Source organism: Leucoraja erinacea, chromosome 5, assembly GCF_028641065.1.
Source record: "Leucoraja erinacea ecotype New England chromosome 5, Leri_hhj_1, whole genome shotgun sequence".
NCBI classification, from domain to species: domain Eukaryota; kingdom Metazoa; phylum Chordata; class Chondrichthyes; order Rajiformes; family Rajidae; genus Leucoraja; species Leucoraja erinaceus.
Window position 1 is genome coordinate 46560922 of NC_073381.1, and position 13466 is coordinate 46574387.

Below are 13466 nucleotides of genomic sequence, written 5' to 3' on the forward strand. Positions count from 1 at the left end.
TATTTTCTATGTTTCTATGTTTCTATGATATAATAAAGATGCAAGTGAAAATGGATTTCCACTGGGATTTAATTAAAATGCTAAATAAAATACACCTGAATAGGTTGAGCTAAACGTAATCTTCTGAGCTGTTTTACCTGTTTGTATAATTTTTTGATCAGTAACTCAATGGCTCTCTTTATAGTTTTCCAGCAAATATAAGCTACTGGTCACTTTGATTAATATAAGTATTTAGAAATTATAGATATTAATATTTCAAGTGATTGACAGGAAATGGAAAATATTTAAGATTTCTGTTTGTATTAAATTCTTGCTGATTGGATATAGCAAAGGATCCTGAACTGTTCATAACCTCAAAGGAATATGTTGCCATTTTCTTTCCCCACAATAACTCATCTAAATGATAATTAGTTGATCATTAGGAGCAGTTTTTGCTGCAAACCTTGGGATCAATCCAATAGTTTGGTAAGCAGAGGACATTTATTAAGCTTAATATTACATATATGCAGATTACAGTGCGCATTACATCACTCTATTTTTGATGAAAAATGCAATCTACTAAACAAATTATTGGTACAAATGTGATAGACATTCAATTCAATTCAATTCAACTTTATTGTCATTGCACAGTTACAAGTATGGGTACAACGAAATGCAGTTTAGCGTCTGTTCGTAGTAATAATGCAATATAGAAATAAAAATACAGAATAAGCAAACAATGTGGACGGAGAGACTGGAGAAATCTATCGGCGGGACTCCGAGTTCAGCAATGTGATAGTGTTGTTGAAGAAGCTGTTCCTCATCCTACTTGTACGAGACCTGAGGCTCCTGTACCGCCACCCTGATGGGAGGAGGGCAAACAGTCCATGGTTAGGGTGGGAGGGGTCCTTGATGATCTTCCCGGCCTGTCTCAGACACCGTTTTCAGTGGAGGGCATCCATGGCAGGGAGCGGGGCACCGATGATGTACTGAGCGGTTTTCACCACCCGTTGTAGTGTCTTCCTGTCAGCTACGGTGCAACTGCTGTACCATACCATGAAGCAGGTGGTCAGGATGCTTTCGATGGTACAACGGTAAAAGTTGGTCAGGATCTGGGGGGACAGGTGAGCTTTCTTGAACCTCCTCAGGAAGTAAAGGCGCTGCTGCACCTTTATTGATCGGTTTGGAGGTATTGAGGGACCAGGACAGATCCTCCGAGATGTGTACCCCGAGGAATTTGTAGTTGGAGACGCGCTCCACCTCAGTCCCATTTATATAGATGGGGGTATGTCTGCCCCCTCTGTTGTTCCTGTAGTCAACAATAATTTCCTTTGTCTTCTTGGAGTTGAGGACGAGGTTATTATTGGTACACTAGGCTGCCAGGTGCTGGGCCTCCTCCCTGTAGGCTGACTCGTCACTGTCACTCATCAGCCCTACCACCGTGGTGTCGTCGGCAAATTTTATGATGGCGTTGGAGCCATTCTTAAGGACGCAGTCGTGGGTGAAGAGGGAGTAGAGGAGAGGGCTGAGCACACAGTCCTGTGGCACGCCGGTGTTCAGTGTTATAGTGGAGGAGGTGAGGTTGTTGACCCTAACAGACTGTGGTCTGTTGGTGAGGAAATCCAGTGTCCAATTGCAGAGGGAGGTGGAGATGCCAAGTCCGCTGAGTTTGGTGATCAAGCTAGCGGGGATGACAGTGTTAAAGGCGGAGCTGAAATCGATAAACAGCAACCTGATGTAGGTGTTATTGCTGTCCAGGTGGGTCAGGGCAGAGTGTAGGGCCGCCGATATGGCGTCCTCTGTAGACCTGTTGGTCCGGTAGGCAAACTGATGGGGGTCCAGTGTGGGGGGGAGGCAGGCTTTGAGGCGAGCCAGGATCAGCTGCTCAAAGCACTTTGCAATGACAGGGATGAGTGCCACTGGGCGGAAGTCGTTGAGACTCCCTGTAGCTGATTGTTTGGGCACTGGCACAATGGTTGATGTCTTGAGGCAAGTGGGGACGACACCCTGGGCCAGTGACAGATTGAAAATGTCAGTGAAGACCAGGGATAGTTGTCCAGCACATGCCCTGAGCACCCGCCCGGGGATGCCATGGGGGCCGGCAGCTTTGTGCTCATTCACCTTGCTCAGTGCATCTTGTACAGCAGAGGTGGAGAGACTGAGGGGTTGTTCGTTCGGGGGTGGAGCAACTTTGATGGCTGGAGTTTTGTTGTCCCAGTCAAAGCGAGCATAGAAATGGTTTAGCTCGTCAGGAAGGGAGGCGTTGTCTGGGGGGGGGGTGTTAACTTTATGGTAATCGGCAATGGATTTGATTCCTTGCCACATGCGCCTGGGGTCGGAGTTGTTTTGGAAATGCTCCTCGATCCGCCGTTTGTGATTTAGTTTAGCAGTCCTAATTCCCTTTTTCAGATTGGCCCTGGGTGAGCTGTATCCCTCAGCGTTGCCAGATCTGAAAGCGGCATCGCGAGCCTTCAGCAGGAGTCTGACCTCCCTGGTCATCCACGGCTTCTGGTTAGGGAAGGTCTTTATCTCTTTATTTTATATAGTCCAAAACGGTTGAGGTGTATGAGTTGATGTCCACTTGGGAGTTAAAGGTGGCCTGAGTGGCAAACAGACTCCAGTCTGTTTGCTGAAACTGTTCCTGTAAAACAGAGACAGCCCCCTCAGGCCAAACCTTCACTGTCCTCACGGTTGGTTTCACACGTCTGATCAGAGGTGTGTATTTGGGGAGCAGGAACAGAGAGAGGTGATCAGACTGACCCAGGTGGGGGAGGGGGAGGGCTTTGTAGGCTTCAGTAATATTAGTATATACTAAGTCCAGAATATTGTTTCCTCTGGTTGGGCAGGAGACATGCTGGTGGAATCTGGGGAGTACAGTTTTAAGGTTGGAGTGGTTAAAATCACCCGCAACAATAAAAGCCCCCTCTGGGTGTGCAGTTAGTTGTTTGCTGATAGCAGCTTGCAGCTCTTCCATTGCTAGCCTGGCATTAGCGTCCGGGGGTACATAGACTGCAGTGATAACAATCGATGTAAATTCCTTGGGCAGATAGAAGGGCCTGCACTTTATCATCAGGTATTCCAGGTCAGCAGAGCAGTGACTACCAATCCTAACAACGTCCGTACACCATGAGTTGTTCACATAAATGCACAGTCCGCCGCCCTTGGTCTTACCGGAGTCCTCCGCTGTTCTGTCAGCCCTGAAGACAGTGCGCCCCTCCAGCTCGATGGCGTTGTCCGGGATGTTGTCGTTGAGCCATGTTTCGGTGAAGACCATGGCGTTGCAGTCGGCGATCCGTTTGTGTGTGGTGATCCGCAGCCGTAGTTTGTCGAATTTACTCACCAGGGTCCGGACATTCGCGAGGAAAATGCTTGGCAGAGCTGGCTGGTGAGGGTTTGATTTCAGCCTAGCTCGATGGCCTCCCCGCTTCCCACGTCTTTGTTTGCGGTCCCTGCGCCACCTCTGGGCACTTCCTGTCGGGGGAGCTGGCCCGCTAGACCACGGTGTCCTGGCGATCTCCTGCGGCAGTTGAAAGTCGCTTCTGGGGCTCGTTGTGTAGAGACGGCCGAGCTCCAGTAGCTCCTGACGGCCGTACAGAGTCTTCGCTCGAGTGCTCCGGACGAAAACTAAGGTAATTATTAACAGAAAAAAAACTAAATTGCAAAAACTACGGAGACACAGAGCCTCGCGTTGTGCACGCGACGCCATCATGGATTTCATCCAGACATAAAAATATTCTGGAATAGGTTAACGGGCAATATAGAAAATATTATGATACCATAATGTCATTCCCAAAGTTCCATGATACTGATAAATGCATAATGTTATGATGCACTGTTATATGATCATCATATCTAAATATAGTTTATTTATATTACCATTTTTATTTTTGTTTTATATAGGCATGGGCTGTTTCTGGGGCGCTGAGAGAAAATTCTGGGTCCAGAAAGGTGTCTATTCCACTCAAGTTGGGTATGCTGGTGGATTAACTCCAAACCCAAGCTATAAGGCGGTCTGCTCAGGTATATTTGAACTTTCCTCTGTGCTTTGAGAATGAACAACATTACAGATGTGGTTGGAAATTCTTGTGCAGGATTCATACATATTCTGAGAGGGTAATTAAATATATTTTTCTAAATCTAGATACAGCTTAGGAAAGCACGTAACATAAAAATTGGAATACCTAATAGTAATTGCAAATTGGAAATCTGATCTAAGGCTTTGGATTTAGAGTCATGAAAGAAAAGCTAACAGACATCATTTTTATGGATGGGAAATTATTGATGGACATTTATTATTGTTTTTCCAGTAGTGGAGATATATGTGCCATTTGGTAATATATTCATTGCCCTTTTCAAAATGTTATCCCTTGGTAACATCCAAAAACAATGCATGATTTTCTACAATTGCACTAATCACACTCAAGTTCACCCACTTATACTGCACTCAAACATCAGCAAAGTGGCAGAATGTGTCATTGACAATACAAACAGGTAACACCTAGTTTCCCCCAATAACCTGTACACCAATGCAAGAATGTTTTATTGGCATATGTCCCAGATAGAACAATGAAATTGTACCCCGCATAGAACATGTGAACATAGTACACTTACAATATGATATACGAAAAAAAAAGTCCAGCTTGCGCACACACACACGCATCACACACACACACACACACACCACACACACACACACACACACACACACACACACACACACACACACACACACACACAACACACAGTCCAAACAATATTAGTAGAAAAAGACAAAACGAATGCTCCTATGCAGTCTATGCAGTTCAGTGCTTGTGCAGACATTGTGCGGCTCCTGTACCTTCTTCCCAATGGCAGGTTGTGGTCAGGGTGTGTGGATTTCAGGTGACGCTGGCTGCCATTTTGATGGTAGGGAGATCAGAACCAGTGATAGACTGGGCAATGTTCACCACTATTTGCAGTATTCTTCACTCCTGGGCATTCAAGTTGCCAAACCAGGCCATGAGGCAACCAGTCAACATGCTTTCTACTGTACACCTGTAGAAATTCAAGCGAGTCAGACATACAGAATATCTGCAATCTTCTCGGGAAGTAGAGTCATTGATTGGATTTCTTTATAATAACATGAGTGCTGGGTCCAGGAAAGATCTCTAGAAATATGCCCAGGAATTTGAAGCTTTTAACTCTCTCCACCATCGTCCCGTCGATATAGACAGGTTTAAGTGTCCTTATCCTTTCTCTTCCAAAGTCCACAATCAATTCCTTGGTCTTTCTGACACTGAGAACCAGGTTGTTATGCTGGCACCATTTGGTCAGTCGATCACACTCACTTCTATACTCTGACTCATTATCATCTGTAATTCCTCCAATAACAGTGGTGTCATCGGTGAACTTGAAGATGGAGTTTGCACAGAGTTGGGCTACATCATCATGGGTTTAGAGTCAGTAGAGCAGGGGGGTAAGTACACAGCCTTGAGGTGCTCCTGTACAGATGGTTATTGAGGAAGAAGTGTTGCTGCCAATTTGAACAGACTATGTTCTATTGATGAGGATGTCGAGGATCCAATTGCAGAGAGATGTGCAGAGACCCAGCTCCGTGAGCTTGGTAACGAGCTTTAAGGGGATGATGGTATTGAACACCAAGTTGCAGTCTATAAACAACAGTCTGATGTAAGTATTTTTATTGTTCAAGTGGTCCAGTGCAGAGTGGAGAGCCAGTGAGATCGATTGACCTGGCCTGGCCTGGCGGTAGGCAAATGGTAACGGGTCGAGGTTCGTGTTGAGGTAGGAGGTTGATATGCACCATAACCAACCTCTCAGAGCATTTCATCACCACAGATAGTCAAGCCACCAGTCGGTAGTCATTGAGGCATGTCACCTTACTCTTTTTGGGCACCGGTATTATTGGTGGGAACCTCAATCCTCAGTAATGAGAGGTTGAAGATGCCCGCAAAAATTCCAGCCAGCTGGTCTGCACAGGTTTTAAGAACACGACCCCAGGTATACCATCAGGTCCAGACACTTTTCTGAGGGTTCACCCCCCGACGGATCTTTTGACGTCGGCCTCAGTGACTGTGACTGTAATACCATCGGGGGGCTAAGGTGGCTCAGGAATGCACATCAGTGTTCTCCCTATCAAAGTTTGCGTGGAATGCATTGAGCTCATCTAGGAGTGACACTTTGCTGTCGCATGAATTGTCCCTTGATTTTTCGTCTTATAGGAAGTGATGGAATTCAAGCCCTGCCACACTTGTCGAACATCTGCCTCGTCCTCCAGTTTTGAGCGAAAGTCCCTTTTAGTCTTTTTGATGGCCTTATCAAGGTCATATCTGGGCTACTTGCATACTTCTGTGTCTCCAGACTTGGATGCCTGGGATCTGGTCCTCAGAAGAATGCGGATCTCCTGGTTCATCCAAGGCTCCTGGTTGGGGAACTCTCGGATGTTTTTCATAGGAACACGCTCCTTGACATATTTCCTTATGACGTCTGTAATAACTGTGGCGTATTCATTCGGGTCCGTGGCTGAGTTCTTGAACATTGCCCAGCCTACTGACCCCAAGAGCCCCAGAGTCATTCCTCTACTTCTTTAGGCCAGTTCTGGGGTCCTCACCACTGCTAGAATTGAGGAATTGTAAAGGGAAGAAGACACTAATGGGAGTTATCTACAGGCCCCCAAACAGTAGCCTGGATATAGGGTGCAAGTTGCAGCAAGAGTTAAAATTGGCAGGTTATAAAGGTAATGCCACTGTGGTTCTGGGAGATTTCAATATGCAGGTAGACTGGGAAAATCAGGTTGGTTCTGGACCCCAAGAAAGGGAGTTTGTAGAGTGCCTCTGGGATGGATTCTTAGAGCAGCTTGAACTGGAGCCTACCAGAGAGAAGGCAATTCTGGATTTAATGTTGTCTAATGAACCGGATTTAATAAGGGAACTCAAGGTAAAGGAACTGCTAGTCAGGATCGAACCCGAGTCTCTGGCCTGTAAGGCAGCAACTCCACCACTACACTACCATGCCAATGTTACTTCATTAATGGAATAATAAATAATCAACAGTGCCTCTTAAAATCGATCAATTTTGGTAGCTGCACATGTTCAAGCTGCACTTGCTTAATTTCTTTCTTTCATCAGATCCAAATACAGAATCACAAAGATTTCCAAAAAATAAAAAAACTACATTATTGAAATTTTACTCTAGACAGTGTAATTGGCATCTTTCTACCACTCCAAAGATTAATTACCTTTGCCACAAGCACACCATGATTGCAGTGTCTCTCATCTGAAATGCACTACAATTACTTGCCTTGCTTACTCCCAAACTTGCAAGCTCCACCTCCAAGTAGGCAAAGACATCTGACTTGTAGAACTTCATCACCTGCATGTTTGCAGACATGTTGCACCTCAACCTGACTTGGAGCGATATTGACTGATCTAAGTCACAGTGCTTCTGACTGAAGAGAGTTCCAGAAATCCTTTCAGCTGAAGCACTACAGTGGTTCAAAACAACTCACTACCACCTTCAAAAGACAAGTGTGATAACCGATAAATGTTGGCCTCACCATTGATGTGCATGTCCCAACATATAAGGAGAAAATGTTCTGTTCTTTAACTATGTTATTCAAGACAGTCAAGAGTGGTTTATCATCATGTGTATTGAAACTGAACAATGAAAGTCTTATTTGCTGCAAATACAGGTTTGTAAACACCATACTCAATATTATAATAAACAGACATATAAAGAAATTCAATAAATAACAACAAAAAAAAATTAGTGCATAATTACTTACTAAGTGTATTCATTTTTATTTTAAATATAGTTATTATTCTTAATTCTTTGTAATGTAGCTTCTATTGGCTATCGTAATACCTGCCCATAGTTCTAAAGTAAATTAGTTAGTATCTGTACAGAAAGTACAAAATATGTTTAATAATTAATGTTTGTTCTGCAACAGTTCAGAATCTAGTTGGTAATTGTAATGTCCAGTAGCCTGATAGCTGTTGGACAGAAGCTGTTCCTGAACCTGGAGGTAATTGTTTTCATACTGTGATACCTTCTTCCTGATGGCAGGAATGAAATGAGAATGAGGCCAGGGTGGTGTGGGTCCGAAATATAATTTATACTAATTCCAATCACTAGTACTCAGTGCATAACCTTCTATCCGAGCAATTCTGTCATTAATTTTGATATTTCTTAAAAGTTCTCAGAATACCCGTCTCCCCTAACATTGCATTCCAGATTCTAGCCACTCAGGGTAAAAAAAATCTTCCACAGATACCCTCTTGCCATTTACCCAGTACCTGTGCCCTCCAGTATTAGACAATCACCCCTTATAATTTTGCTTACCTCTTTCATGCTCCCACCCCCACTGCTACGACTCTCAGATGTCTCCAAGGAAACCAAAACTAGTCTATTCAGTCTCTTTTCATAACTGAACTGCTTCATCCCAGACATCATCTTGGTGAATCTCCTCTGCATGCCCACGTGTGCAATCATTACAAGCACAAAGACTGAGACAGCACACAAAAATGTAAATTCTGCAAGTCAGTAAAAAGAAGAAGTCCATAACTAGTGCAGATCGTCTGAAGGGTTCCATTGCCGAGGTAGGATTAGGATTGTACAGATTGATTCGATAAATGATAGTAGTAAGAAAGAAACTGTTCCTGAACCTTGTGTGACTTCAGAGTTACATAGAAACATAGAAAATAGGTGCAGGAGGAGGCCATTCGGCCCTTTCGAGTAGGCTCTGCCGTTCATTGTGATCATGGCTGATCATCCCAAATCAATATCCCATGCCTGCCTTCTTCCCATATCCCTTGATTCCACTATCCCCTAGACCTCTATCTAGCTCTCTCTTAAATCCATCCAGTGATTTGGCCTCCACTGCCCTCTGTGGCAGGGAATTCCACAAATTCATAACTCTCTGCGTGAAAAAGTTTTTTCTCATCCCAGTCTTAAATGGCCTCCCCTTTATTCTAAAACTGTGTCCCCTGGTTCTGGACTCGCCCAACATTGGGAACATTTTTCCTGCATCTATCTTGTGCAGTCCTTTTATAATTTTACATGTTTCTATGAGATATTCCCTCATCCTTCTAAACTCCAGTGAATACAAGCCTAGTCTTTTCAATCTTTCCTCATATGACAGTTCCGCCATCCCAGGGATCAATCTCATGAACCTACGCTGCACTTCCTCAATCACAAGGATGTCCTCAAATTAGGAGACCAAAACTGTACACAATACTTCAGATGTGGTCTTACCAGAGCCCTATACAACTGCAGAAGAACCTCTTTACTCCTATACTGAAATCCTCTTATTATGAAGGCCAACATTCCATTAGCTTTCTATGTACCCTGCTTGACAGTTGCAGTGAGAAGAGAGCATGATCTGGAGCATGACCCTTGCTGACAGATGCTGCCTTCTGCAGGTACTGCCTCATGCAGATGCCTTTGATGGTGGGGAGGCCTGTGATTGACTAGCCTGAGTCCACCAAGGTCTCTGATGCATAATACCTCCAAGGACCCGATTAATCATTATGCATTAGTCCTCCTAAATACATCGCCTCATTCTCATTAGGGGTAAATTCATTTGCCATTGCCCATCTACCAGCTGATCAATATCCCCTTGTAGCCTGACTATACTTCTCATTTTCAACAATAACAATTTTTTGTGTGTCTATTAATCGTATGTTCGGTATTGATATCCAAATCATTAAAGTATATAATAAGCAGTAAGAGCCCCAGCACTGATTACTGTGGTACACCAGTACTTATAGACCCAATCACAAAAATAACCCTCCACCATAATTCTCTGCTTCTATTACCAAGCCAAAAATGTTGTTGTCAGGTGGTTTTGAGGGACAGGGGCAATACATAATAGAATTTTACATTTGCTATCTATCAGGTGGGTCTGAGAAGCTTGGTAAGTGTGCCCTTCGGTTAGGTAGAAGCTCCCTTTCAAATGGTAATCAGGGTATTTCATGACGTAACAAGATACTTCAAAAGCTGAACCTGTATCACTTGCACTCAACTGAGTTATATTTGAAAGCCGCACATAAAACCATTTAGAAAATATTGAACTGAATTGTGCAGTCTGTGACGAAAACAGCTGGCAACCAGCAATTCCCAAGCAAATATATGCTGGGTTCATGTGAACCTGAAGCAAGTCCAGTACATATTGAGTAATATTTTCCCTTTGATTTGACTTCACATGGAGCTTGATTGTACTGCGATCTCTTGATATTATGCAGATGCAAGAAACGGCAGATGCTGGTTTACAATAAAAAAACAAAAGTGCTGGAGAAACTCAGCGTGTCAGGCAGGATATGGTGAACATGTAAAAGTGAAGTTTCGGGTCAGTACCCTTCTTCAGACTGATTAAATTGACCTGTAGCGTTGCCTGTCCATCCCACGTAGTTCCAGAGACCTGTGTTTCAACTACATCTGGGTTCATATGGATTTTTCAGATTCTTCATGTGACCCTGTGTGTTCCTCCAGCTGCTCTGATTTCTCCCAACATCCCAAAGATATGCAGGCTGGTAGGCTAATTGGTCACAGACCCCCCAATGTGTAGGTAAGTGATAGAAACTGGGGGTAATTGATGAGAATGTGGGGAGAATTTAAAAATCAAAAATTTTGAAGGATTAGTGTGAGTGCTTAATCATAAAAAACTGAGTGGGCTGAAGGGCCTCCTTCCATGCTATATGGGATTACATCCCTCCCCCCCAGTCTTTTGTTTTTGGTGAGCTCTTCAGGGGTAATGACCAATTTCACTCATTATCCACTCTGCTAGTGTATAAAATTATCTCCATGGTCTACAAATAATGAGTTGGTTGCATCTATTTTACTGAACAGCAGCATTAGTAATAAAACGTTAACATGGCAAATCCTAATTCCTCAACAAGATTTAGAATTTCATTTAATAGTAATAAGTTCTATTTGTGTTAAAGTATGCTGAATTAGGTTAGTTCGTCATAACAAAGACTTGATTAAAGAGTAATTTATGGTGTACAAAAACATGTTGAAAATTTATAGTGGAAATAAATGTCTTATTCATTAGATCCAAAGAGAAAATTATTGGTGATCACCTGGGGTCTTAATGAGGGATGTGTAAAATAGAAAGATTAAACAAGAATTTACCGTTTGAAGTTTGATCTTTATTTTATGAGAAGTTGAAGTGAGGGAATATGTGAAGAGCCCGCCAGCCCGCATGCACGTCAATCTTCAGAGCAACTGTATGAAACCACAGACCAGTTGCAGAACTTAAATTACAGAAAGACTAACGAGACTAGAGTTAACGGATGATCTTTTAAGAGAAACAGGATTGGGAGTGGAGGGCACGTATTCCCTCATTTCAATTTCTCATAAAATAAAGATCAAACTTCAAATGGTAAGTTCTCGTTTAATCTTTCTATTTTATTTCGAAGTCACGTGAGTGACTACGTGAAGACTTTAAAGCTCTGTGGTTTCATGCAGTATCCCAATCTGTGTGTGAATCACTTAAACAGATAAAATCATAAATGGTAGAAAACATGGGTTATTAATACCATGATGCTAACTTGCATACATGGCCATTGCTCTTAATCGGACCATAGTCCCAATTGGCTTTGTCATTAGACAATAACTCATGCAACACTGTTCAGAATTCTATCTGCAAATATCCAGACATATTCAACCAAATTTTATAACATCTCAACACGCACTATGTAAGCCTCTTGCTGTATGATGAGAGGGAAATATCCATTCTATTGGCTGCTAATGAGCCATCAGCAATCTCTTGAGAGACAATGAAGAAACTATCTTTCATAGAAACATAGAAAATAGCTGCAGGAGTAGACCATTCGGCCCTTCGAGCCTGCACCGCCATTCAATATGATCATGGCTGATCATCCAACTCAGTATCCCTTACCTGCTTTCTCTCCATACCCCCTGATCCCTTTAGCCACAAGGGCCACATCTAACTCCCTCTTAAATATAGCCAATGAACTGGCCTCAACTACCTTCTGTGGCAGTGAATCCCAGAGATTCACCACTCTCTGTGTGAAAATTTTTTTTCTCATCTCGGTCCTAAACGACTTCCCCCTTATCCTTAAACTGTGACCCCTTGTTCTGGACTTCCCCAACATCGGGAACAATCTTCCTGCATCTAGCCTGTCCAACCCCTTAAGAATTTTGTAAGTTTCTATAAGATCCCCCCTCAATTTTCTAAATTCTAGCGAGTACAAGCCGAATCTATCCAGCGGGTGAATAGCCAATCATTTATTGTCCTACATGGAATTATAAAGAATTCTCCCCATCCTTAGCCGCTTGCATAGGTCTGAAGAACCCTCGATGGCTTTCAAGCAAATTTTACTTTTAGTTTCCTTACGTTCGTTATCCACCATAGTTATTCAACAATGGCCTCTGCTGGCAATCCATAGTTTTGCCAATTTGGCCTGCATGGATTCTGAGTGTTTGTTCCTTTGCTCGCTGTAAATTCTGGTAATGCGAAGGCCCGTACGTTCTGCTGGAAATGCAGCTACTCTTTGCCAATTATACTCGCTGTTTGCCTGATAGATGGCTAGTATTTGACTATCAGGTCATAGCAGGCTTGATTTATATAGTCGTTTGCCCCTAGGCAAAGTCACCAACATATTTACTGTTTTTGATAGTAAATTCTAGGTCATCAATTACCCTTGTAGGTGTCAATTTTGATTTAACTGGATGGATGAGGTAACCAATTCTATCAAACAGGGTTTTGGTTTGCTTTGACTGATGCTTCTGCCAATTCTTGGTGACTCCAAAATGAAATAGTCCAAATATGCCATTACTATGTGGTTCTGAGACCTTTGTTGGCCCAGAATTGGTTTCCGTAGTTTTGTCAGTAGTCTAGGAGCTGAGGTCAACCCATTTGACAGATCCATACCATCCAGTTAAACTTCAAATATCTCCTGTTCTTAGTGAATAGACACCGCATAGTATGCATCTTTGAGGTCGATGTATGCCATGTGACCATTTTATAGGAAGCTCCTATAAAACAGTAGTTAGCCCATAACAAAATTACTGTTTCTAAAAAGTTTGTACAGGTGCACAACCTTTTATCCGGTGTTCCGGAAACCGAAAAACTCCGAAAACAGGCCATTTTCCCCCAGGATGTCGTCTGCACACCAAAGCTCGCGTTTGGCGCCAAACATGACCCGAAACGACCCACAGTCAACCCAGGTCGGTACTACTGTCGCGGCTGCCTCCTCCCCGAGACCGGGGAGACACTTGTAAACATCTGTAAATCATTGCTTAAATGTTAGTCAGTTAGTTTGGAGGGCTTTTAAGTGAAAGGGGGGGGGGGTGAAGGGGTAAACTTTAATTCTTAGTCCCCTACCTGGTCGGATAGGCGGTCCGGCGGGGAGCGGTCAATGCCTTACCGGGTCGCCGTGCAGTAAGCTCCGCAGCGCTGGGGTGCGCGGCGTCCGCCCGCGGGCGGCTCCAGTTGTAGCTCCGACCCTGGCAAATCTACCCCTGGC

General features: G+C 43.5%; 1 protein-coding gene across 4 annotated transcripts in view; it reads left to right on the forward strand.

Annotated features, from left to right (window-relative positions):
- Window positions 1-13466, forward strand: part of msraa (methionine sulfoxide reductase Aa) — a 261249-nt gene that overhangs the window by 104065 nt on the left and 143718 nt on the right. For all 4 annotated transcript variants that reach the window (XM_055635513.1, XM_055635512.1, XM_055635511.1 and 1 more), the window contains exon 3: window positions 3880-3999. In XM_055635513.1, the coding sequence (XP_055491488.1) occupies window positions 3880-3999 (120 nt within the window). The remainder of the gene's footprint in view (window positions 1-3879; window positions 4000-13466) is intronic.